We start from the raw sequence: 26,250 nt of genomic DNA, 5'->3' as shown, positions 1-26,250 counted from the left end.
TATGTGTTTAGCTATTAGACCTTTCTGCTCATTTTCTAAATAAGAACAACTGTGTTTTAACAAGCTAAGTACATCAATCACAATCGCTATAATGAATTAATGGAAGTCCACTAGTATAGTGTAGAGAGGGCGTTATTATAAATACTAAGGCATACATTTCATTAACACACTACAAAAGAAGAATTTGGGAAGAAGAATCTCTGAAATCATCGGTTTGTTTTTATGTATACTCCAATGTGTGCCTAAAATGATTTACGGCATTTCAAAAAAATAAGTACAATATAGCAAGACACAGGAGAATGAACACTTACGGGGAAAGTAAGGCATAGAGAAAACAAGCAGCACATCAAATGGAATCAGAGCTGAGGTTAGCGGATAAAACGTATGCCAACAAATCTTCCACATCTGCTAGCACCGTTGATGCCAAAAGCAGCACCGTTGATGCCAAAATTTAAGTACCTGGCCAGCCTCCATGCTGGAAATCACTCTCCAGTCCTCCCTTTCCCTCACGCAGCCCATCACACACTAAACGGCTAACAGTTCCTCCATCATTCTCTGGATCTTTCCCCTCTACCCTCAACCCCCTTTCCTACCCTCTGCTCAGCTAACTTGTGCTGACCCTTCAATGCCATCTCTCTTGATGCTTCCTAGTCAGGTTCAGATGTTCCCAGGGAGTACTTGCTTCCAGAGCCTGGAGTCCATGGAGCAGCTTCTAGAGAGTCTGCTTGGTCCAAATGGTGAAAGAAGGAATCAACATCTTCTAACAACATTCTCACAGCAAATACTGTGACACATTTCACAGCACTTCTTATAACCACCATCTACATGGAGGGACTCAACAAGTCAAGCACCATATCAAAATATAAATACAGAACTTAGTGACTTCACTAAATAACTCCACAGAGGGCAAATGTGAACATGGTGCAAGGGTATACGTTTTTGAAGGTCTGTTTGGCTTAACTCAAGGGACAGCTGTTAGAAGACAGAGAAGGCCTGTGGACAGGATTAGAGTACGTGTGTGTGAAAAGAATCCACGCTTTTCATCAAACTCTCAAAGGAAAACTGAAACGAGGTCAAAAACCACTGAAAAGAAACCAATTAATAGTCTTTCCTTTATGTCGTCCTCTATAAATAGTGTTTCTCTGACCAGGTTTTGCTCCCTATTGAGGGACAGCACTTGACACTATGCATCCTGGCAAATACTTGAGTGCAGTCATACTAGGTTACCTGGTTAAGTGCAGAGACAGGGGTTTAACAATTAGTAGAATTGTGTCAAGCGGAGGGCAGACCTGACATTCTTGAAACAAAACAGACACTTAAGGTCACTTTACCTCCCCTCAGAAATGCTTGGCATTTCTGACATGAGACATGAGAACACCTGCAGACAGTGCCGAGATTTGCCTTAAGGTGATTCAAGATCTTTAAGATTCGCTTCAAAAAATTCTGGATCTAACTCTGAGGTGGGGTGGGGGAATCAAAGTCCCATACAATATATAGTATTGTGCAAAACAAGTTAGATTATTTCTAGTAGCACCTGAAAGCATGATTCTGCTGTGTTTTTCATTGATTATACTAACATTTTCTAAAATGTTTTCTAGTTATCACAGATTTCACTTCACTTAATATTTGATTAAATTTCATTTCCAACACAAAAATTCTTCAAGATGTCTCAGCATACTGTTGACAAACTATTACACTTATCACTTTCTTTGTCAATTGCCTTAAAGACCAAGAAAACTTTCTGGAAATATACACTGGCCCCCTGGACATCCTAACCCCAAGCCATTCCCCTTAGGACAACGTAGTCCGCAGTGCTTTCAGCATCTATAGAAACACTTTAATTGAAACCACCTACTGCTCCACTACCCAATCCCCGCTAACATTAAAGTATTTCCTTAAGTCCTTTTGTGTGTTTTGTACTAAATTTTCTGTGTCACTGAATTTTGTATCTAGTATTTTCCTCACACTTAACCTTACCTCCTCTCCCATGACAAAAATCACTGAAGGTTTATGACTGGGAGTGACTGTATCGTGTTATACCACGGGGTAGATGTCCCAAAATTTACTAAACCATATGTTTGAACAACTTTTTAATATTACAAACTCTTGATCAAAGCTTCTGCAAAGCTTTTGGAAAAGAACTGTTCACAATGTGTGCACACCTGCACATATACACACACCAAAACATACTACAATACATGGAAAAGTTGCATGAATATCAACTATCATCTAGATTGAAATATTGTTATATGCAAATATTTTATTACCACTTTCAGGCCCAAATGGAGTAGAGATTTCCTATTCAACTGACAATTTTATATACCCATTATCAAAGATGAGTTATTACCCACATCTGTGAGAGGAAAGCCCCCTTTTAAGTCGGTGCATTATAAACTAAATAACAAGAGACAGCATTCAAATCACCGTATCTTGTTCTGTGTTTGCCACATCTCGGGAAACAATTCTTTACATATGAGCAGGGACTCAAACTACAAAACAATTTCTGGAAGGGTCCCTGGTTTATTGTGGCGACCCTGAAATATGTACATGCCCAAATATCTGTATTAAGAACATACTCCTGCTTCTACACAGATCGTAATTCAAGAAGACATACTAGCTGACATAAAGGAACACAACTTCAGTGTATGATTCACTAAGAAAGAAAGTAGAAAATGTACGTGATAGGTAACTTGGTATAAATCATCATTATTAGTAGTAGTAGAAGCAGCAGATACAGCTTACCCTTATCCAGTACCTACTATGTCTAGAAACATCAAATTTACAAAACCCTCTAAGGAGGTACGATTATTATCCCAATTAACAGATGAGGAAATAGGCCTAGAGAGGTGCAGATAAAGCATTCAAACTCACATGCTAGGATTCCGTCTCAGATCTGAGCTCTAACGCTGCCGCCCGCATCACGCTGCCTCGCTTCAACTTAGCTACTAGGTCTCTGTTGGTAAATCTTTACACAACTTTCCTCCTCTGCCCTTAAAACTTTTATAGTAGATGCTTTGCAACATCCTCGTGCACTTACTTTCCAAACTGCCCAGATTCAATCAGGAACATTTCTACATACACCAATCATCAACCTGCTAATATTATCTGTTTAATGACTACTATCTGGTTAATGAAATAAGATTCTTTAAAACAGCTAAGGGTCAGCTTCCGTGTCTAAAATACTAAGAGGTTCAAAAGGCTTATCTGAAACTACCCAAAAGCCAATTTGGCCCTCAAGTAGCTTTGCCTGGAGATATTAATGTCACATAAACCAAATCTCTGGGCAGTTCTGAGGGTTTAATGTTCTTCAGAGCAGATAAAATGATTTTTAAATGAAGAACTGGAAACACACAGCTTACCCCCAGGTCTCACCATCATGCCACACCAAGCAGTCATATACAGGGCCAGGATCACTGTATTTTTTCTCAAAAGAGTTAAGCAATTCCACTTGACTCTGAAGCTCCTCCTTGATTAGTTTATTTGCCTAAACAATTAGAACAGACATTAATATTAGCACATTTTGTGCTCTTGAAAGGTGATATTAACATACAACCAAAGACACCGTGTGACCCAATAGTAAAGTCATTTTACCATGGAAAAATGTAAGAAAATTTTCTTTTTATATCTGTGCAACTTGTAGTCCAGTTTAGTGGCAGTAACAATTAAAATATTAAACAGTAAAAAATACTTCTTTTACTCACTATCATATTCAGTCACTCCCTACAGCTGCTTTGGGAAAGACATGGTGCTACACGGTGGTGCTATCATTTAGCCAAGGGTGTTGGTCACATACCTATAATTGTATAATTCATTTCCAAAAGTAATGCTAAAATTGTTATAAAATAGTTTCTCTATCGACTTTTAGATTTTTATATCAGGAACATTTCCATTTCAAATTTGTTTCTTAAGAACCCAAATAAATAACAGGAACCTCTTTTAGAGGTTTACCTCTTTTAGAATTCGCTAAGTTAAGTACATACTATGTTCATGACCAAGTACATACAAGCTGCTATTCAACCACTTTCATCTACAAAAACGGGAAATTCATATGCTTCAACCTAGGCACTTTTTTAAACGACATACTATATTAGACTGCCCTACATTCACCTGAATAGTCCTCATGAATAAAAATTTAAGTTTCACATGTTCCCAAAATCTGAAGTTGTGCTTCATTTTTATTTATCCAATATATTCAACATTTACTCCTCCTTAAGGAAAAAGACAATTATATAAACAATTCTGGCATACAATATAAAAAGGATAATTAAATTCAGATTCCTCTTCTATAAAGTTCGTTGTCTATATGTAGCACCTGAAATACTACATTTCACGTCTCCAATAGGAGGCTGAAGAACAAATCTTGATCTAATAGAAGATTACACAGCTGTTAAAAAAGGATGATGTACACAGATTAATAAAAGTTAAATGTGTACGTAGATTTATGCAGGCCAGTGGTCCTTGACCCAAGCTGCATGTTAATTAAAGCTCCTGAAGAGTTTTAAAAATGCTTGCCTCCCCTGCAAGGTTTTGATTTAATTCCTCTCTAGGGCAAAAGCACTGACAGTTTTTAAAGCTCCTGATGTGACTCTAGTATGCAGCTAGGGCTGAGAACCACTAATACAATTGCATTTCTGATTAAGAAACGCATGCCATTAGAAGCCTAAATAGACATTTCTCCAAAGAAGAAACATGGATGGCCAAAAGGCATGTGAAAAGATGCTTAGTATCATTAATTATTAGAGAAATGCAAATCAAAACTACTGAGAGGTTATCACCTCTCACTGGTCAGAATGGCCATCATCAAAAAGTCTACAAATAATAAATGCTGGAGAGGGTGTGGAGAAAAGGGAACCCTCTTACACTGTTGGTGGGAATGTAAACTGGTGCAGCCACTATGGAGAACAGTATGGAGATTCCTTAAAAAACTAAAGATAGAGCTACCATATGATCCAGCAATCCCACTCCAGGGCATATACCTGGAAAAGACGAAAACTCCAATTCGAAAAGATACATGCACCCCAGAGGTCATAGCAGCACTATTTACAGTAGCCAAGACAAGGAAGCAACCTAAATGTCCATCAACAGATGAATGCATAAAGAAAATGTGGTACATATATACAATGGAATATTACTCAGCCATAAAAAGGAATGAAATAGTGCCATTTGCAGCAACATGGATGAACCTAGAGATTATCATACTAAGGGAAGTAAATCAGGAAGAGAAAGACAAATACCATATGATATACTTACATATGGAAATCCAAAAAAATGATACAAATGAACTTACTGACATAACAGAAAAGACACACAGACACAGAAAACAAATTTATGGTTACCAAAGGCGGAAGGCAGGAGGGACAAATTAGGAATTTGGGATTAACAGATACACACTATTACACATTAAATAGATAAACAAGGACCTACTGTATAGCACAGGGAACTATATTCAATATCTTGTAATAATCTATAATGGGAAAGAATCTGAAAAAGAATATATATATATGTATGTGTAACTGAATCACTTTGCTGTACACCTAAAACATTGTAAATCAACTATACTTCAATAAAAAAATTCATTAGAAGAAAAGAAATGCATGCATTAAAAGAAAAATTCAGAAGGACGAATGTCAGGTTGCTGTTACCATCCCTGGGCAGTGGCATTTCAGAGGCTTTCACTTGCTAAACTTTACATACCTGTGTTGCCCGAAAGTTTCTGCAGCTAGCACTCATTATTTTCATACTAAACCAAGAATTATTTTCATTTTATAAACTGATTCACAAAAGTGCAACGGCAAGGATGTTGAACAATGGGAGCTCTCGTACGTTTCCTGTGGAACTAGTACGATCACTTTATGACCCATCAAAAGACAGGCACAAGAATTTTCAAAATAGGATTTTTCATAATAGCCAAAAACTGAAAACAAAGCAAGTACCAATCTGCAGAATGGATACATAAATCGTGGCCCATCAATTATATAGCAAGGAAAATAAACTACTGCAACACCCCACACATGGAGGAATCTCACAAAAAACATCGAACGAAAGCAGCTACGCATAGAAGAACACACACTGTATGATTCCATTTTACAAAATTCAAAACAGGTTAAAGCCGTTCGATAAGTGTCGGAAATCAGGATGGTGGCTGCTTTGGGGAGGAAGCAGCAGTGAGTAGGAAGAGGCAAGAGAGGGGCTGGGGTGCTGCATATATGGGGTGCTCACTTTGTGACAATTCATGACAATACACTTAGGAGTTATGCACTTGTACGTGTGTGTATTCTATGTTTGTTAAGAACTTTTAAACAATTGATAGACACATATGTAAACTGACTTCAGGAAAAATAAGCAAAGAAAAATTAGTAAAAGTAAACAACATAAAACTTGTGAAAAAGAGTCTATTAATTCTCTAAGAACTCTTAATTCTCTGAGAACATGGTAACGTTTAAATAAAAGCGACTAGCACCAACTTGGGAAGGGCAATTGTTGGCAACATCGAATTCTTCCTGCTTTCGACAGGCTTCTGCAAGGGCGACTCTGTGAACAGGGTCCCACATTTTTTCCTTCCGTTCTTTCTGCAAAGACAGAAAAATGACTTTCCAATGAGGTTGACAAATATTCAGGTAAACCTAGATAGTCATTTACAGTTATTATGAGCTGGGATGCTATACAATTCTCCTATAAAGGTTAAAAAAATCATGTATAATCAAGCTGATAAAGCAATGGATCAGTTATAAAAAACTGATTAGCTAACTCACCACATCTAGGTTTTAAGAGAACAAGTTTACCAAGGCACAACCAAATGTATTTTTACACATCATATGTCCCAATTTAAATCCTTTCCTTCTCCGAGAATAACTAATACCATGTCAGGTAACTGACTGAAATCCCAGTCATTTGAAGAAAAAGTTTATTTTGAACCCTTACAGAATTGGGAAATGCCTTCAGCCAAGAGCAAGCAGAAGACAGGAGTAAGAGTGCCTGCAGTTGCATTTTGATGGACCTGCCGGCTTCCTCAATCTCCGTCCTCTCTAGCCTGTTTTTTTTCCCCCACCCTCTTGATAGGGGATCCGCTTTAATTTAACCACTCTATTTGTATGTTAATTCGTACCTTAACACGGTTGATTAAATTTAATATAGTGCATAAAAATACTATGCATTTCAGCCTGAAATTTTAATATAAAATAGTATCCAATAAAAGTTGAGTTAAGTGCATTTATCTTTTGTATTTTTTTTTTCCAGAATGATTGGAATCTGACAAATAAGTCAAGGTTATATATGTAAAGTACTCAGTAACTTCTATGGTTCACTGACCCCTGGAGAAGCAAATCACAATACTAGATTAGATAAAAGGGCCCACAGGTCTTACCTGTGAGGCCCCTTTGCCAGGATCACATCTTGTTTTATAGCTGAAACCTGTATGGGCTACTAGTGTCAGCAGTCCTCTAAAAGCAGCACTGTCCGATACGGCAGTCACTGGCACATGTTGCTATTAAAACTTAAATTTTAAAATATTACATAAAATTAAAATTTCATTTCCTTAATCATACTAGCCACATTTCAAGTTCTCAATAGCTACTTGTGGCTCATGGCCACCATGATGGATGGATAATGAACATTTCAAACCTTTCCATCGTCACTGAAAGGTCTATTACGTTGTCTTAAAGCAGGCTCCTTCTCTTTCAATTCACAGTTCTTATCTCTCTAATGACAGACTGTGTTTCCTATCCTTCAGCTGCTTTAGGTCTGAGTAATTCTTTCCCTAATACTGAATGATGACTGGGATCAAGCAAGCTAGGTAAAGACTAAGAAAATGGGACAAATTACCATAGAAACGATAGGAACGGGAATAAATAGGGCAATCCACTTTAAATCGACTGTCTTTAACTTCTCTGAAGTTAAAAAAAGTCCTTCAAAAATCCAATGAAAGCATATCCCATCTCCCAGAAATATACAAAATTTGAATGTAATTTCAAGGTACTCACAGATTCCCTAAACTTATCCATGTATCCAAGATTAAGAACCATGAATGGGTGACATTCCATTGAACAGAATCTTGCTTTAAGCAGTCACCACTTGAAAGCCTCCCAGACCCCCCAAACAATTAAGTTAGTGAGATTTTAGGAAATGTTTTTCTTCAGTATGAATAAAATTTGAGGAAGAAAAGAAGTCACTGATACTAGATGGCACGTTACCTGTATTCTTTCCTTGAGAGCCTTTGGATAGAAATCATAGCCGTTTTTTATGCCAATGTGGTATCTGCCTGAGGGATTTGTCCAGCTCGCAGGAATCTATAAAAAATAAAAAGTAAATTTCTCATTCACTAAATGCTTCCCAATTCTAATAATATAGCACTGGGGAAAAAGGTATTCGAATGGCTCAACTTGGATGAGCAGGCTCATATGTTAGAGCAACATTTTTAATATTCTAAGTTGCCACTTAATATCTCTCTGGCTCTTTTTTTTTTTCATCAATGAGATGGTTTAAGGAGAACATCTTTCATTTACACAATGCTTTATAAAGTGCTTTCAACATCACATTAAACCACTAAGACCTTCAATTCCCAAGCATCAAGGACACCTCACCTCCCCCTTCACCCCTCCACTGCCCATCAACCAGGGAGGAGGGAAGCCACTTATAGAACCTCTCCACCCTTAGATTTCCCATTAAGAAAAAGAACTTCTCTCTCCTCTACAATACTATAGGGATATGCCCAGATACTAAAAAAAAAAGAGCTCTTTGAGTTCTTAAGAAAAAAGTTCTATAAAATCATGTTAATTACATATAACATCTTACAATAATTTTTCCCACTATCTCAAAGTATTTAAAACTAACACTTCCAGCTTTTAATTAACAGAATGATGTAAAGAGTATGCCCAGTTTACAAACGGAGAAAGCAAAGAAGCAAAAAGAAATTAAATTGCTGGCCCAAACAACAGAAAGGTTGAAAAGAAAACTGGAATCTAGTTCTATCACAGAGACAAAAACTTGGTGTAAGGGATATGGATTTTAAAGTCACATAAACCTGGCAGTGTGCCCAAACTCTGCCACTAACCAGGTGGGACCTATGGGCTTCTGCTTCCTCATGTGCAAAGGGAAGAAAATAATCTTTACCTCCCGATTTGCATGAATAATAAGATGCATGAGCATCAACTAACTGGAAATGTCAATCAAGACAACGGGGACCCTTCATACTCTTTGTCATCACAGGACCCATGATCACTAAAAACAGCTTTTAAATGCGTACAGATTATGAAGCTGAACCATCAACCACTCAGAGCTGGTGGACTGACTGGTGGTTCTTACTTGTGCAGGATCTTTAACCGACTCTTCCTCAAGTCCCTCTTCGTCAAATTATTCCCCAGGTAGGAAGCCTCTGAAGGAAATTTTCTCACAACTAAATACAGGAAGACAATCATTCACAGCACTTCAAAGATCTACTGACTTTAAAAAGCACATGCTCATCAGCGATCTTTTCTCAATCAACTGGATGTCTGGAGTTTGTGAAATTTCAAATATGCTGGCACACAAACCAGTGCTTTTCATTCAAAGCTTATCAGCTTTCTTTAGAGAATAGAGATTCTTAACTCTAACATTCCTGCAACAGCCCGTGACATAACCACAACAATAAATAAAGCGCTGCAAAAACAAAAAGGTAAGTAGTCACTAGCTGGCAAATCCAAAGACTACTTCATCACAGATGTCTCACGACACAGGTGGCTTTGTAACCCTATACGCTAGCGACAACTTCTTTGCGCAAAGAGATTACAAAAAGCTGTGAAATGCCAAAGGATTAAATGGAATAACTAATTTAAATGACTGCAAAATAATCAGGTGTTAAGACAACCACAATTACTTAAAATACGTATATAATACAATAAAAGTAATCCAACAGACATAACTTATATTTAATCAAAATGAAACCAAATTCTGCAGGGTCCATGAACAAGATACTTCTCAAATCACGACAATATATTTTCCTCAAAGTAAAGGCAGACTAGTTACTTACAAAAATTGAGCTAAAAAAAAAAAAATCAGAAAATAGAAATTATGTATAATCATGGCTCTGCCAGGTAACCTTAACCAAGTCAGAGTGAAGCTAATGTTACTCTGAGGCAATTATGGAGTATGTCATTTTACATATTTGAGTATTTCATAATATGAAGTTACTTTTGGTCTCTTTTAAGAATCAAAGTGCTGGGGCTTCCCTGGTGGCGCAGTGATTGAGAGTCCGCCTGCCGATGCAGGGGACACAGCTTCGTGCCCCGGTCTGGGAAGATCCCACATGCCGCGGAGCGGTTGGGCCCGTGGGCCCGTGGGCCATGGCCGCTGGGTCTGCGCGTCCGGAGCCTGTGCTCCGCAACGCGAGAGGCCACAACAGGGAGAGGCTCGCGTACCAAAAAAAAAAAAAAAAAAAAAGAATCAAAGTGCTTATTTTGACCATTTTAAGCTGCTCTCTTTAAAAAGAGTTTTAATTACGTGGTAACCACAATGTGGTAAGACCGATTTTCAAAACGAGAAACAGAATCTCTTTAATTTCTAATTACACCTCATTTCCCCTGACTCTTCTTTAAAGAGAGGATGCTTAACGAATTGAAGGTTCTCTTCACGAGACAAGTGTCATCATGAGTTGTTAACGTTCCACGCAAGAAAATCTGAGTTTCTGCCTCAGAACTGTACTTCAGACTTGTCAGCCTCATGGTCCTGCCAGGACACATGGACCCTCTTTCCTTCAGTTATCACTGCATCTAACTACAGTGCTAAACCTGGCCAAGGCATTCACGGTCTCTGGACTAACCGTTTTTTTTTACCATGTAAGGCTAAATATTCATGATTTTAAAAACTGACTTCAAGTTAAATGTGGTAAAGTTTTAGAAAGCGCTGTGCTCCCTTCCAAATGCTACTAAAATTAGAATAAGGAAAAGGAAAAAACCAAAAACCCAAAGGACAAAGAATGGGCAATGAGGCTTTAGAAGCCAAAAGTCACCACATTTTGAAAGTTGCAAAGTAAAAAGAAGGCACTGAAAATTAGTGGGGCAACTATGGAATTTTAATACATGGTGTTGGGACAAGTGGGTCTTCAGATGGAAAAAAGGATACAGGACTCTTATTTCAAACTAAGCACTAAATCAATTCCAGGTGACTTCTAAGAACAAATATGAAAAGAAGAACGATGAAAGTTTTCAGAAAATAAATATGGGAGAATATCTTCATGATTTGGGGACAGGAAGGATTTTTCTTTTTTGCTATCAAACACGATTTTAAAGAACTCAAAGCAGTCCATCATATTTACTCAGACATTTTGCTTCTTTTGCTAGTCCTTCATTTCTGCTGCTCCATGTTTTCTTCCTGTCTGAAAAGCCTCTTTTTACTATTTTTTAAAAGTGTATCTGCTGGCTACAAATACTCTTAGATCTACCTTATCTGGGAACGTCTTTATTTCACCTTTTCCCCGAACATATTTTCACTGGATATAGAATTTGCAATCGACAGATCTTTTCTTTCTGCACTGGAAAAATGTTGTACCACATCCTTCTGGCCCCCAGGGTTTCTGATGAGAAAGCTAAAGTCATCTGAGTATCTTTGCCATCTATACAATGGGTCCCTTCTCTCTGGCCATTTTCAAGATTTTTTTTCTTTGTCTTTCATTTTTGGCAATCTGATTAGAATGTTTCTGGGCATGAATTTCTTTTGGTTTATCTCACCTGGGGTTCACTCAGCTTCTAGAATTGGTAGGTTTATATCTTTGCCACACTTGGGAGATTCTCTGCCACTATTTTTTCAAATATTTTTTTTCCAGCAGCACACTCCTTTTCCTCTTTCTTGGGGTCTGATGATGCAAATATGTGACCATTTGTTATTGAGCTACAAGCTCCCAAAGCTAAGTTAGCTATTTTTCAGTGTTTTTCTCTTCAGTATTCAGAATGGATATTCTCCACTGGTTGATCTTAAAGTCCACTTACTCAGACTCCTCCGTCATCTCCATTCTGCTACTACATCCACCCAGTGATGCTTTCTTAAAATTTCAGTCATTGTAAGTTTCAGTTCTAAAATATCTATGTGAGTGTTTTTACAGTTTCTATATCTTTGCTGAGTGTATTAGTTATTGCTGTGTTATAAATACGGCAAACTTTGTGACTTAAGAGAACACACTATTTACAATCTTACACATTCCATCAATCAGAAGCTGGCACAGCTTAGCTGGATCCTCGACTTGGCTTCAACCGAGGTGCTGGCCAGGGCCCTACTCTCATCTGGCACTTGACTGGTGATGGAGTTCGCTTCCCTCTGTCTGTGAGACTGAGGGCCACTGATTCGCACTGGTTGTCAGCTGGAGGAAGGACTTCTTAAGACACAAAAAGCCCCAAACAAAAAGGCAAAAGATTGATATCCAGCTACATCAAATTTAAGAACTCCTACTCATCAAAAGACATCATCTGGAAAGTGAAAATATGAGTACAGAGTGGGAGAAGACACCCGAAACACATGTAACCCAAGGACAGGTAATCCCACAAATCGTAACAACTCAGTATTAAAAACAAAGGGCAAATGAACTCGAAGAGGCACTTCACAAAACAGGAAATCCAAACGTCTAAGCAACATATGAAAAGGTGCTCAATCATATTAGTAATTAGAGGAATGCAAATTAAAACCACAACGTGATACAGCTAGATTCCCAGCCTATAAGCAAAATTTTAAACGCCTAAAAACACCAAGTGTTATTAGCAGTGCAACTATTAAAACTCCTATATACAGCTGGTGGAAATGTATTTTAGTACAAACACTTGGAAAAACTGTTCGGCATCACCTACTAAAGGTGTATCTCTATGACTCAGCAATTCCACTCCTAGAGGTACACATCCTAGAGCTATCTGCACATGTGTGCACAGGATTTGTTTGCAAGAATGTTCTCTAAAGAACTGTTAGTGACAGCTCCAAACTGGAAACAACTCAACTGTTCCCCCCAGCAGAATGGACAGAATGTGGTACATACAAACTATGCCACAGGCACAGCAATGAAACTCAACACATCATCGCTCCATGCAAATCATGGCTGAATCTCATAAATCTTGCAAACACCCAGGAAAAGAAGACATGAAATGACACTCAAATGAGGCCATTCATATCAAGGTCACAGTAGGCAAAACTAACAAATATATTCCATGTATCCACATAGAGGTGGTAAAACTGTAAAGGAAAGCGAAGAAGAGATTATCACAAAAGTCAAAATGCACTGTGATCTGGAGAACACAGAAAGCTTCTGAGGCCTGGCAAAGCTCTCGGTCCTATCTGGGTGAATAAAATGGCGTCTGTTTAAATTACTCATTAAACTGAACATGTGTGTTTCATGCACTTTTCTTCTTGCCTGTACAATTTACCATGAAAGGTGTTATCCTTCTATTCACTCTTTTGCTTCTACCTGCTCCTACGAGTACCGCTGGCCATAAGTAATGGACTGCCAGTTTCTCAAGACAGCTTAGAACAGCATCCTTAGAGAATTAGACGGCAGGAATCTTCAAAGCACCTGTCGTTGATCTTAAACTGGCAGAAGAATTAGACATTAACCGTCAGCAGTTTACAGGCTATTTGGAAGAAGTAGAATACAGGTATTTGACTCATTTTAAAGCACGGTTAAATCAAAGAAACTTGAAGACTTTACTGTGTTGCTTTCTGAAAACTCTGTACTAAAGAGTTCTGAGAGATCCCACTAGCTAGAATCCCAGTGACTAACAACATTATTCTTTTTAATGACTACTGCAAAATATCTGAACACCTGCACATGCTTGAAAAAAAATTAACTGAACATGTGTGTAACTATGGTCTGTGTATGGCTGGAGAAGGGAACTGTAACCAAGAAGACGGGTGGAAAGTCGGTATGAGGACCAATTAGTCCCCTGCTGCCTACCCCCACATCCTGCATGAAGGTGATGAGAGACAGCTGGGATGTGAACTCTCTAGAGAGGTCTACATCCTCTCTAGAGAGGGTGGGAGAGACGAGGCACAGTGAAGAGTCTGCAAGAACTCTCCCCGGGTGCCTTTCAAGGCTCAGGTCCCCAGATGCTGAGGGCCAGGCTCCTCTCTCACTCCTCTGCCCCCAAACTCCAGGTCAAACAGGTGAAGGTCCTCTTTGAGGTAACTGGGCATCTCAATGGAAAAAATATACCATATACGGAGATCCTGGGGCCTCCCATGATAGTATCGTGACCCTACAGTGAGACCCACACCACAGACTCTCCACAAGCAGGGAACTTCCAATCACCTTTCATGTGCCACTAAATCAGAGACAGCTGCGGTGAGGGGACACCCGAGGAAAAGTGCTCAGGTCAAAAGCAAAGCACACGGAAGAACAGGCCGGGGAAGCAGGAGGAGGGTCGGGAGGAGGTGAAGGAAAAGGAGAGCAAGATCAGGAGAAAGAGGGAGGGCGGGAGGAAGCAGAAGGTGAGGAAGAAGAGGAACAGAAGAAGTCATGAGACAGAACTTTTCAAGACAATGATATTCTCGCAGATAAAACACTGTATACATGACACAGAAATGTGCTCTGAGGGAACATGAACAGACTTCTGCAATTAAAAATTGGCAAAGTTCAATACATGAGCTAGAAGAAAATGTTGAGAACATCTTGGAACTCTCTCAGGAAGGAAAAAAATCAAACAAAAGCAATGAAGAAAAGGTAGAAAACATAAGAAAACTGGAGGATCAACTAAAGAGGTCAGTGTCCGCTTAACAGGAGTCCCAGATAAAAGAACAGCAAAAAAGTGGGAGGAAGTAACCCAAGAGACAATGCAAGAAAATTTCTCAGAAATGAAGGACCAGAGAGCTAAACCCTCTTCTTCCACTTTTAATTCTACAGATAAAGTCTAAAACTAGGGGGTAAAAATTAGAATAAAAAGTATTTTAGCTTGTCATTTAAAACTCTGAAGATAATATATCAAAGCCTTAACCCTGGTTGAGCAGGAATTGGTGGTGATCCATGGAAAGGGGAGTGAACTTTTCTTTAGAAGCCTTGTAGAAGGTTCTTTAAACTATGTAGACATATTGGATACAATTTAAAATTAAATTAAAAAAACTCACTATACTGATGGGCTGAGAACAGTTAATAGCACAGCTAAAGAAATATATCATCAAGTTGAGAAAGGATGTAAATACCGATCTATGGATTTTCTGATCTTACTTCACAGCCATGTATACAATACACTAATTCTACCTTTAAGCACTAGTAACATTACAAGTGTGGATGGTTTATCTAGAGCATGGGCTACAACTATTCAAAAATAGATTTTTGAGGATACTATTGATACTTTATATGATTCTAAATCTGCCTGACTTACTAGGAATGCTCTCTAGTTTCCCAGAGTACTGTAACTCACAGGAATCCCAGGTTTCTCTTTGAAACATACTCTAAATAACAAGTTGACTTGGGAAAGACAGAGCAATTCAGATGTGCAGAAAGTCATTTCCCTGCAGTATTTCTTTTTAAAGCACATGGTGCCTTTGTCAGCTTGGGCCGCCATAAGAAAATACCACAGACTGGGTGGTTTAATAACAGACATTTGTTTTCTCAGTTCTGAAGGAGCACGAGATCAGGGTGCTAGCATGGTCGGATTCTGGTGAGATGCCCTTCCTGGCCTGCAGGCATGGCTTCCTTGTGGTGTCCTCACAGAGCAGAGAGAAAGCAAGCTCTCCCTTAGAAGGGCACTTATCAAGGCGTTAATCCCATCATGAGGGCCCCTCCCTCATGACCTCATCTAACTAACACTAATCACCTCCCAAAGGTCCCACCTCCTACTACCATCACACTGGGTGTTAGGGCTTCAACATACGAATTCAGGGGTCACACATGCAGTCCACAACACACGGGAAAAGAAGCAAAACTGGGATATGAATGCCTGCCATCTGCCTGTGACAGGCAGCGGAACTGTGAACATAAGGAGATACTACTCCTGTGATTACGTTATGGGAAGTAATATGGCAAAGGTGAAGGGCTTTTTCAGATGCAATTAAGGTCCCTCATCAGGTGACTGAATTCATCAAAAGGAGAGTGCCATGGTGAGCCTGACCTAATCAGGCAAGCTCTTTAAAAGAGAGACTGGGGTCACCCCCGAGGTCGCAGAGATTCTCCTGCTGGCCTTGAAGAAACACGCTGTCATGAACGAATTCTCCCAACAACAAGGTGAACCTGGAAGATGATCCTGAGCCTCAGTTGAGACCACAGTCCCAACCAACACCTGACTGAGGTCTTGTGGAACCCTGAGCAGAGGACCACAAAAAGTCGTGCCCAGACTCCTGACCCACAGAAACTGTGAGATAGTAAATGTAGGAACGTATGTGGTAAGCTGCCGTTTGTGTTAACTTCTTGTGCTGCACAGAAAACTAATACACTGCCGTGACGATCTTACCTGAGAGACAAGGTCTAAACATGATTCAGACAGATGGTAAAAGATGGGAAGTTAAATATAGCTCTTTAGATATCTAAATAACCACAAATTTACCTTCCAAACTAATTCTGCTTATTGTTTGAAAAGATAAGAGTACTGAAACACAATCAAATTCTTGCCATCTAACAAACCCATTAGCTAATATCTCATGAACTGCTTTATGTTTGTTTCCTAATCATCTTTCATGTTAGCTTACCCCAGCCTTTCTGCCAAGTACATGGAATAAGACAAGGTCAGATATTTAAGTCCACAAATATTAAAGCCTAAATATTTCAAGTTCAAGTTCCCAGAAGGGAAAAGCGGAAGGCAAAACTACATTCTCATCACTTTTCCCACCTTTCCACTTAAATCTTAAAATTTTTAGAATTCAGCAGCCATACTGGAAAAAAAAAAAAATCCCAATTCCAAGCCCACTATCAAACAACAAAAACAATAACTTCCACTAAGATGGACCCTAAGGGTCCACACCACCTGGTACCCATGCCCTTGTAAAATCCCCTCTCTGTAAGTGTGTGCTGATCTACTGACTCACTGTGAATGAAAAGAACATGGCAGAGGCAACAGGCACCACTTCCAACATCATTTTATAAAGGGACCAGAGCCTCCACCTGGGCTCTCTCTGACTGCTTGCCCTGGGGAAGGCAGCTGAATGCTGTGAAGCAGTCGCATGGAGAGGCCCATGTGCTGAGGAACCAAGCCTGCCAATAACCACAAATTCCCCTTCCCCAGCCACATTGAGCCTTCAGATGAAATCACAGCCCTGGCCGACAGTTAGCAAGCTCAGGAGAGATATTGAACAGAGGCACCCAGCTAAGTCACATCCAGATTCCCAACTCACAGAAACTGTAAAATAACAAATGTTTGTTGTTTTAAAGCATGAAGTTTTGAGGTGATCTGTTATATGGCAATAGGTAACTAATACCATACCATGAAATGTAAGGTAAAAACGTAAAATGCTGAGGTGATAGTACAAAAAAAAAAAAGAAAAAAATTCAATAAAAAGATAAAAGCTCCAACCTTAAGCACTCTTCCTGAAAGACCAATAATTTCACCATCTTTGGGCTCTACCACTGTAGCAGTGTTCACATCACCACTTCCTGTTGTGTCAATGATATCAATGATTTTCGGTCTTCCATCAGTTGTAACCTGAAAATTAAGAGACAATTAAAATATGAATTATAGATTTTAGTTTTTATCCTTAAAGCAATGCCAGCTCCCGTACGTGTGTGTGTGCATGCACATGTACCCATACCTAAAATATCCTATAAAATCTGCATTCATTTTAAAAAGAGAACTGAAGTTTTAAGCCAAAAGCCTGACAGATACTAACGAGAAGATTTAGTTACAGAAAACAGCACAGAATCCTTCAAGTGGTTTCATGTGTTCAGGTAGATACTTCTTGGGCACTTACCACAGGCCACACTCTGTTAGGTGTCGGGAGTACAGCAATGATCAGTGCACAAAATTCCTGACCTCACACACTCTGGACTCAATCATTACATGGACTCAATCAACAAGTCAAATATATAACACGTCAGATGGTAATCACTACTAGGAAGAAAATCAAGCAGGGAAAGGAGACAGGTGGTATGGGGCTTTCAACACTAATTAGGCTGGTCAAGAAAGGTATCACTGAGAAGGTTAACATTTGAGAAAAGGTCTGAAGAAAGTGAGTTTTTGGTTGGACAAAACATTAAGGGGAAAATGTTTAATAACATTTCATTATTGGAGGTCACACTAACACTCAAACTTCTTAAATCAAGTTCAAACTTAGCACTCAAACTTGTCTCTCCCCAGGCCTTGCCATCTCAGGAAGCCAACACACACCCAGCTGCTCAAGCCAGAAACTTACAGAGTCCTCAGATTCTTTAGTTTACTCCTCACAGCAAATCTCTCAGGAAGTCCTCTTCCTTCTACCTCTAAAGTACAGTTCAGACCCACCTTCCCTGGATTCTTCACTACTGGTGTCCTGAACCTCTCCACCACCACCACTTCCTGCTCATACGCAATGCTGGCTCCCAGGAGGCCCTCCACAAGCAACAGCAAAGCCAGTCGGGTTGTGGCAGTCCTCCACTGAACACCCTCAGTGGGCTCACAGACAGCGGGAGCGGACCCTGCCCAGGGTGCCAGTCACTCCCGCCTCTGACCACCTGGTCTCCTTTCAACTCCTTGGACGCGGCCACCTTCCTCCTGCCTCGTGACTTTCTGCGCCAGGTCCTTCTGCTGGGAATTCTCTGTTTCTTCAGTTGTTCCACAGGTATCCCAGTCTCACCTTTCCACTTTCTAGTAAAATACCGCCCCCTTCAGAAAGGCCTCCCTGATGATCTCATTTACATGCTTGTCATCCTAAGCCTGATTACTCTTTCTCACTGTACCTTGTTTCCTTCACAGAACTTAACTCAATTCGTAATTACTGTTTGTGACTCTTTACCTGTTTGCACTGTCAGAAGATAAGCTCCATAAGGGCAACGGCTATGTCTATTTTATTCACCAAACTACCCCAAACCTAGCAGTGCCTGTTAGGTACTCAAGGCATATGGGATTGTTGGATGGCCTGACACAAATTACTTAGCATTAAGATTGATTTTCCTCAGCTGTGGTTTCTTGGCCAGCCCCAGACTTTCATTTGGGCCATGCTGACTGCTATAGCTAACAGTAATACTGAATATCCTTATTGCCTTTGTGGGAAAAACTATTTTGGGGCTCTTTCTGGGCTAGCTTTGCAAAGGGAATTTGCAGCATTCAAGATATACATGCTGAGTTACCAGCAGGAATCAGGTGTGGAGACACAAAAAAGACAGAAAAATGAAGACCCCCCCCCACCCTCAAGAGAGAAACAAGAATGTAAAAAAATGCCTATAGTATGACAAGAGTACAGCCTTCAGATTCCTTTTCCACCCGGAGAATTCCCCCTCTTTAAGACGAAGTGTAGTGTCCATCACTAGGAGTCTTTCTGGTCTCACGCCCTCCTCCCCAACACCAACTGCAGTGTCCTCAGAGCTCTGCAGTTAGGGTGCACCCAAAAGGAGGCGGGGGAATTCACTATGTGGAGGAAACAAACACACGTTGTTTTTTTTTTTTGACAAGGCAAAACTAGGGGGTGGCTGGTGGATCCCGGATCTCACTCCAATCATCGACCAACTGGGGGCTGACAGCTCTGTCAGGGGCCGCACAGCTGTTACTTTTATGTATGGTAATTCATCAGCTGGATGTTCATTTCTGGGGGGGCTGTCTATACTAGTAATAAGTATTCTAACATACTGAGAAGGCTCAAAATCATAATTAAACAAAAATCACTGCAGAAATCATACCAAACCGTGATAAAATTATGATAAAACTTAAATCAGGGGCTTCCCTGGAGGCACGTGGTTAAGAATCCACCCGCTAATGCAGGGGACATGGGTTCGAGCCCTGGTCCGGGAAGATCCCACATGCCGCAGAGCAACTAAGCCCATGCGCCAAAACTACTGAGCCCACAAGCCACAACTACTGAGCCCACATGCCACAACTACCGAGCCCATGTGCCACAACTACTGAAGCCCACGTGCCACAACTACTGAAGCCTGTGCACCTAGAGCCCGCGCTCCGCAATGAAGAGCAGCCTGCACTCGCCACAATTAGAGAAAGCCCATGCACAGCAACGAGGACCCAATGCAGCCAAAAATAAATACATATATAAATAAATTTATTAAAAAAAAACAAATCAGACACTGATTTTGAAGGGACTGGCTAGTATCTTTAAGAATAAAATAAAAAGAAAATAAAGGAATGAAGAAAAATGTAAGAAAATCTAACAAAAATAGAAGCCACTAAGAGGAAGTTAATACTCTCCTATAAAGTTAAAACTAGCCAGATCATGTACCAAGACCATAAACAAATAATCTATTTTAAAATGTATTCCAAATAAGCACATAATTTGAAAGCTACATACACCACAGCCCTAAGAACACAAACCATTTGTCTTCGCTTTCTCGTTCAATGACCAAACAACTTCGGTGACTTGAGACTGAGAATCACAAGAGATCACTAACCAGTCAGACACGGATCCCTCTCATTAGAAACCTCATTATGAGTGTGAGCAAAGGAAGAAAGTCTAGTGGGATTTAGTGGTTTATTTACCATCTACAACTGCCACAAGCTTTTCTCACTAGGATCTCTCTCTCTCTCTCTCTCATTAAAAATTCTCATACATGCAGTTACTCCTTCCTTCAACGATTAGGTAAAGGGAACCACTCCACTGGAGATAAGAAGATACAAGAGGGAGTTTAGGGTTAGGAAGGACAGGTTTTAAAAAGGCAAATCAGCTGAGAATTTTGCAGAGGCGCTCTGGGAGGAGGCCAGGAAACTGAACTGCTAACACTGGAACTCTATCCCTCATCTTTGAGGACGGGGAGGGGTACCATGGGCCTGAAGGCACAGTTACTATGAGGAGAGCTAAGGTGATAAGCCCTGGGAACGGGGTGGGAGACTGAGATGCTTACTGGGCGCCACTGGGCGCCACTGGCCGAACAGAACAGAAATGGCCCAAAGATATTCTCCCCAAACATCAAGAATCTACGTTACTTTGCGTCTCCACTGAAACAGTTACAGTGAAGTTGGTGAGGGTTTGTAGAGGATTGGAACAAAAGGGGGAAGGTTTGCAAACTATCCTGCACAAGCCAAAGTGAACGTATAAGCATCCACTTGAAATTTCAGGGAAGATACTGAAAATACTCCTTTAAGCAAAGAATGGTATGTCATAAACAAACACTATTAAATGACTGTTATTCTAAGAACATAATGATGAATGAATAAGACAGGCTTTGCTTTCAGAAAGCTTACAATCCAGTTGGGAAAACAAATGAGAAAAGAGAACAGGACTTCCCTAGTGGCGCAGTGGTTTAGAATCCGCCTGCCAAAGCAGGCGACACAGGTTCGAGCCCTGGTCCAGGAAGATCCCACATGCCGTGGAGCAACTAAGCCCGTGCGCCGCAACTACTGAGCCCAAGTGCTGCAACTACTGAAGCCCACGTACCTAGAGCCCGTGCTCCACAACAACAGAAGCCACTGCAATGAGAAGCCTGCGCACCACAAGGAAGAGTAGCCCCCGCTCGCCGCAACTAGAGAAAGCCCGCGTGCAGCAACGAAGACCCAACACAGCCAAATAAATAAATAAATTTATTAAAAAAAAAGAGAACAGCAATATAGGACGATACATAATAATGATAAGGACAGTGTCTAGGAAAGCATGTAAGAACACAAAATCCAGCTTGGGGGAATCAGGAAAGGCTAACTGAAAGGGAGGTAATAAAACTTAAATTAATGGAGAGCACCCACTATTAGTAACCAAGTACATACCTATGATAACTTCCTTACTGTACTCCATTATATTTTAGTGAAGGTAAAATTAGAAAGACTTTTACAGGACTACTTCCTCCTTCCCAAACTATTTTTTTCCCATGAGGAAATTGTGGACATTATCACATATATATATATTTTTTTCCATTCAACACAAAATGTTACAAGCACATTTCATACAAAATGAATTTGGATATATGCTTTCAAGGAATTTTAACTGAACCAGGAAAAAGGTATATAAGCCGATATACTAAAATGAAACATTTTAGGGAATTCCCTGGCAGTCCAGTGGTTAGGACTCCGTGCTTTCACTGCTGAGGGCCTGAGTGCGGTCAAAAAAAAAAAACTTTTAAGTGCTATAGGATATGAAAAAATTGCTATGAGAGCAAACTAAATAACTGTCACCAGGGACTGGGCCTTACTCCTCTTTGAACCCCCAGGTCCTAACACAGTGGTTGGCACATACACATAAATACACAGTGGGGGGCTGAATTAATATCACTAGATAACCCCAAAGGTAACAGGTGAAGGCCCAGCTGGTCTTAAGGGATTAAGTAGGCGTTTACAGGTGATTGTAGAAGGCCTGCAGGCAGATTAAACCCCACGTGCAAAAGCATGTGTTGGGGAAAGACCTGGAACATCTGGGTGAGAGCAAAGCTGTGAAATGCTGTTGGTGGAAGCACAGGTGGGGTGCTTCAATGGTGGGGCGGAGTGGATGTGGACAGAAGAAGTAGTGGGATGAGAACCGAGGCTACGCAAAGAGCTGAAGCTGAATGGCAAAGAGCTGTGCAAAGTTCAAATCTGGCGGTTTCAACGCAAAGACAACTGGGATGCCCAAATAGTTCTGTTTTATATTAAGCAAAGGTGTGATGGGTTGTTTTGTTTTGTTTTTTAAGGAAAGTACTTTGGCCATGTTAAGGGTGACCAATGGCAGCCAGGAGACCCGCTGGCTACCATGGGTTTATTTCCAGGTCCAGTCCAAGCCCCATCTCTTGTCCGCGAAGCCTGATTGCTCCAGCTCTCACTGGTCCCCTGATCAACTTCTGTTAACAGTTACCTGCAGGACTACATCATCTCTTAACGCAGAATGTTAGGGACCTGGCAGGTGCCTGAATATTTGCTGAGGAAAAGACTTAATCATTTATTTAATTACTCCTCCTCTCATGCTGGCCACCCTCTACATTTAACGAAGCCTACACGCTATCACAAGAGAACTGGGCCCAAGGCCGTCACCGAAGAATGGGACTCCCCACTGTGTTCCTGAAAACTCTCCCTTGCACCCCTAGTCCCCTACTCAGACACCACCTGCCTTTCCAAATGTCCAGTTCAACCTCCTCTTCCCATTTCACTCTTTCCTTCCACTTTATTTCTATCCACTGTCTCATCTTAATGATGTATACACAGATCTACAAGATACATTTGTTAAAGGTAAAGGGGGGAAAAAAACCTTAAAAATTCACTCATGTTTGCAAGCCACCTTAGTGAACTTCTTTCAGATGGCCATGTTTAGGTCAATCTCTCAGAGTTCAAGTTGTCAGAAGATAAGAGTTATGTTTTCATTTTACTTCAAATATGTTGTTGCTCAAACATTTATTATTACATGCACATAATATCTAATGCGTATTCATCCTTCAGACAGATGGTGATTCAAGATCCAGCATAAACTCCCTCTACTAAATAGCCTTGCTTAAAAAAAATCAGTGTTTGTTTAACACTTTCCATGAGCACTTTAAGAAGTCACATGTAATTAATCGCCTCAATTTTCAGAGCAACACTGTGGGATGAGAATTACTGCTACTTGATAGAGAGAGTAATGGAATTATCTGATAAGCAGGTCCGGGAAATTCTACAAAAGCATTTTTACTGAGACACTACTCCTCCAAACTCTTCTGATCCCCTTATTATCTGGACAAAAGAGCCAGTGACCACTTACTCCAGCTGTTCTCCTCCCACTTATCCCTATAAAAAGTAAACACACACCACACCAGAATGGAAACCATTACTGCACTGTAATGAAGCCTCAATGAGGTGATAGCTGTCACTGCTGTACATCTTCGGAGCTCTTAAGAAAACTGGACAACCAGAGCTACCAGGAGGGAACGCATCACCTGCTCCTCTCTGATGCACCAGAGCTGCCTGGCAGGGCCACCATGAGGGGTCCTGCGCTCCAGAGTGCTGCTGAAGAATGAACAGGAGGGAACAACGTTCCCAGAGGGATTCTCTACAGAGTCGGCCGCACTGGGAACCGGACTGGTTCCCTCCCCACCCCCCCCCCCACCCCCGGCATTACATCCTAACTTCCAAAATGCTACCTCAGTTATACAAGAGCACAATAAGGGATGCAGAGGAGGGAGAGGCATGGGGGAGGAGAATTATTAAACTTCAGAGTTTTAAGAAATACAGTGGAAAGACTGATACAAGGAAGAGATCAGCGTACAGGAGGATTAGGTTAGACATTTGGGAGATGAGTCTTGAAACTGTGAAATTGTTTATTGCTGGGTTTCGGTGTAAGGCTCAGGCTACTAAATTTACAAAAGTCAAACTTTGAAGACTTTAATGAGAATGCTTTCAACAGAGAGACACATTTTAAAAAATTACCTTTCGGCATGGTACCTTGATCTAACGATTTCAAAGGTGGCTAGGGCAAAACAAAATAACTTTAAAAAATCATGAAGTATGTTGTCTTACATTTTGAGGCTGAAAAAAAAAAATACGGAAGGATAATTTAATGCAGTCTGAAGAGTTCGCCAAAAACAAAGTTGGGTTCTTCTTTATATCAAAGACTAAGCCATGCGTTTCACTGACCCTAACAAGTACACTGCGGAAGAGAGTTAAAAATAGAATACATGAAACTACCAGAGGAAACAATTCCGGAAGTTGACCGAGTTATCTTCTTGAAAGCCGGCTTTCGTGTTTCAAGATAAACTATTCCTCCCCAAACCAAACCTCCCGAACGACAGCAATAAAAATGAAGTTCTGATAGGTCATTTGCCCTTTCCCTGTTTCCTTCCCACCCCTCGCTCCCATGAATAACAAAACAGTAAAATCCTCCTTTGCAAATAACAGGCACCGCCGGTTGGTGCCCAAGACACGAGGCACCCGCGGAAGAAGGCGGTGTGCTGGGCAGAAGCCCGAGGGCCCGGGCCTGGAGGCGCCTGGGTAGGAAGGGGCTTCCTGGGCGACCGGCGGCCCCGGGCGCCCCGACCAGCCGCTTTTGTCTGGGCCGGGATCAGGGCCCAGCCGGGGCGCCCGGCCGCCGGCCCCTCGCACCCCGCCCCCCGTCGGGCCCTCCGCCTCCTCCCGGCGGCTCCCCCTCGGCCGCAGAGCGGGCTTCGGCCTGCGAGGCTCCGACGCCGCGTCCCCTCCGCGTTCCCGGCCCGGTGGCAGGCCGCCCGCGCCCCCGCGCCCGGGCCCTCGGCGGCTGCCGCACCTGCATGCCCGGAGCCCCGGGGTCGACCCCCGTGTCCAGGACGGCGATAAGCACCCCCCGACCGTCATACTCCGGGTAGCGGCAGAGGAAGGACGCGGCCCCAGTCTCTTTCTTCGGGAGGAGGCCGTGGAAAGGGAAGGGCTCCTCGTTCGCTGCGGTGGCCATGGACGCAAGCTGGAAGGCGAAGACGAGGCAAACTGCCAGGTTGCGCGCGGACGAGCGACGCGAGGACACCCGGGCGGCCGCGGGCCTGGGCGGGGGCGAGGGGCGGGGCCAGCCACCGGCCAATCCAGGCCCGCCAGGGAGAGGCGGCCAATCGCGCGCTGCTACGTAAGCCAACGGTGCCGCTCTCTGGAGCTGGGCCCGAGTGTTGCCCGGGCCGCAGAGAAGGAGGTGGAGTCGGAGGCGTTGATGGAGGCATCAGTTCTCGAACCTGGGGTCTTAAAGAGACTTGAGTTTGGGAATTTTAGGGGACGGCCGGCTCCCAAGCAAAGGGTCCGCATGTCCCGGGCCGAAACACTCCTCCGGGAACGGGAAAGGAAACGGGCTGCCAGTCTGTTGTAACAGGTACCTCCCGCTGGCAAGCGATGATTTCCGAACTTGTGGTTGTGGACTAAACTTTTCGGTCAGCTGCTGCAGAATCCCCGGTTGCCCCGAGGAAAGGGAGCCAACTCACGCTCGCTAAACCCCTAGGAGTGTGGATTTCGGCGAAATGCCGGTACAAAAATTTTTGAGAGAGAGTTCTTTGATTCAGTGGTGTAGGGATTGTGTTCCCCTTTCTCGAGTGTGTCCCTTTGATGGGGGGGATGTGGGGGCGTATAGGGTGTGGATGGGCCAGAGCTGCCATCAACAGCAAGTGGGTTGTAGGCCTTTCAGTCGGCCTCGTAGCCAGTAACAAATACCAGGCTGAAGTGGGCCCCTCCTATCCTCATTGCTCACCCTGGGCTTCCGGGATTTCTGAAAAACATTCTTTTTTTTTTTTTTGTCACTCTCTCTTTAAATTGATGTTTCTGGTTGGTCCTGAAGGTTCTCCACTCAATTATCGAGCCAAAA

At 41.7% G+C, this 26,250-nt stretch overlaps 1 protein-coding gene across 6 annotated transcripts in view; it reads right to left on the bottom strand.

The window, feature by feature from the left end:
• TPP2 (tripeptidyl peptidase 2) overlaps positions 1–25,406 on the bottom strand; it is a 68,270-nt gene extending 42,864 nt beyond the window's left edge. The window contains exons 1-5 of one of the 6 annotated variants that reach the window (XR_002173436.3): positions 25,198–25,404; positions 17,448–17,576; positions 8,190–8,285; positions 6,465–6,569; positions 3,360–3,484 (exon numbers count right to left, since the gene is read on the bottom strand). Coding sequence is in view for 5 of the 6 variants with exons in the window: in XM_019921042.3 (XP_019776601.1) it covers positions 3,360–3,484; positions 6,465–6,569; positions 8,190–8,285; positions 17,448–17,576; positions 25,198–25,362 (620 nt within the window). In the remaining variant the exon portion in view is untranslated. Of the gene's footprint in view, positions 1–3,359; positions 3,485–4,107; positions 4,212–6,464; positions 6,570–8,189; positions 8,286–9,300; positions 9,380–17,447; positions 17,577–25,197 lie in introns of those variants that run through there. The other 5 variants (XM_019921042.3, XM_019921041.3, XM_004310653.4 and 2 more) reach the window with 5 other exon arrangements.
• Positions 25,407–26,250: the final 844 nt, after the last annotated feature.

This window comes from Tursiops truncatus, chromosome 18, assembly GCF_011762595.2.
Source record: "Tursiops truncatus isolate mTurTru1 chromosome 18, mTurTru1.mat.Y, whole genome shotgun sequence".
In the NCBI taxonomy this organism is placed as follows: Eukaryota; Metazoa; Chordata; class Mammalia; order Artiodactyla; family Delphinidae; genus Tursiops; species Tursiops truncatus.
This window is presented reverse-complemented; position numbering and strand designations above follow the sequence as displayed.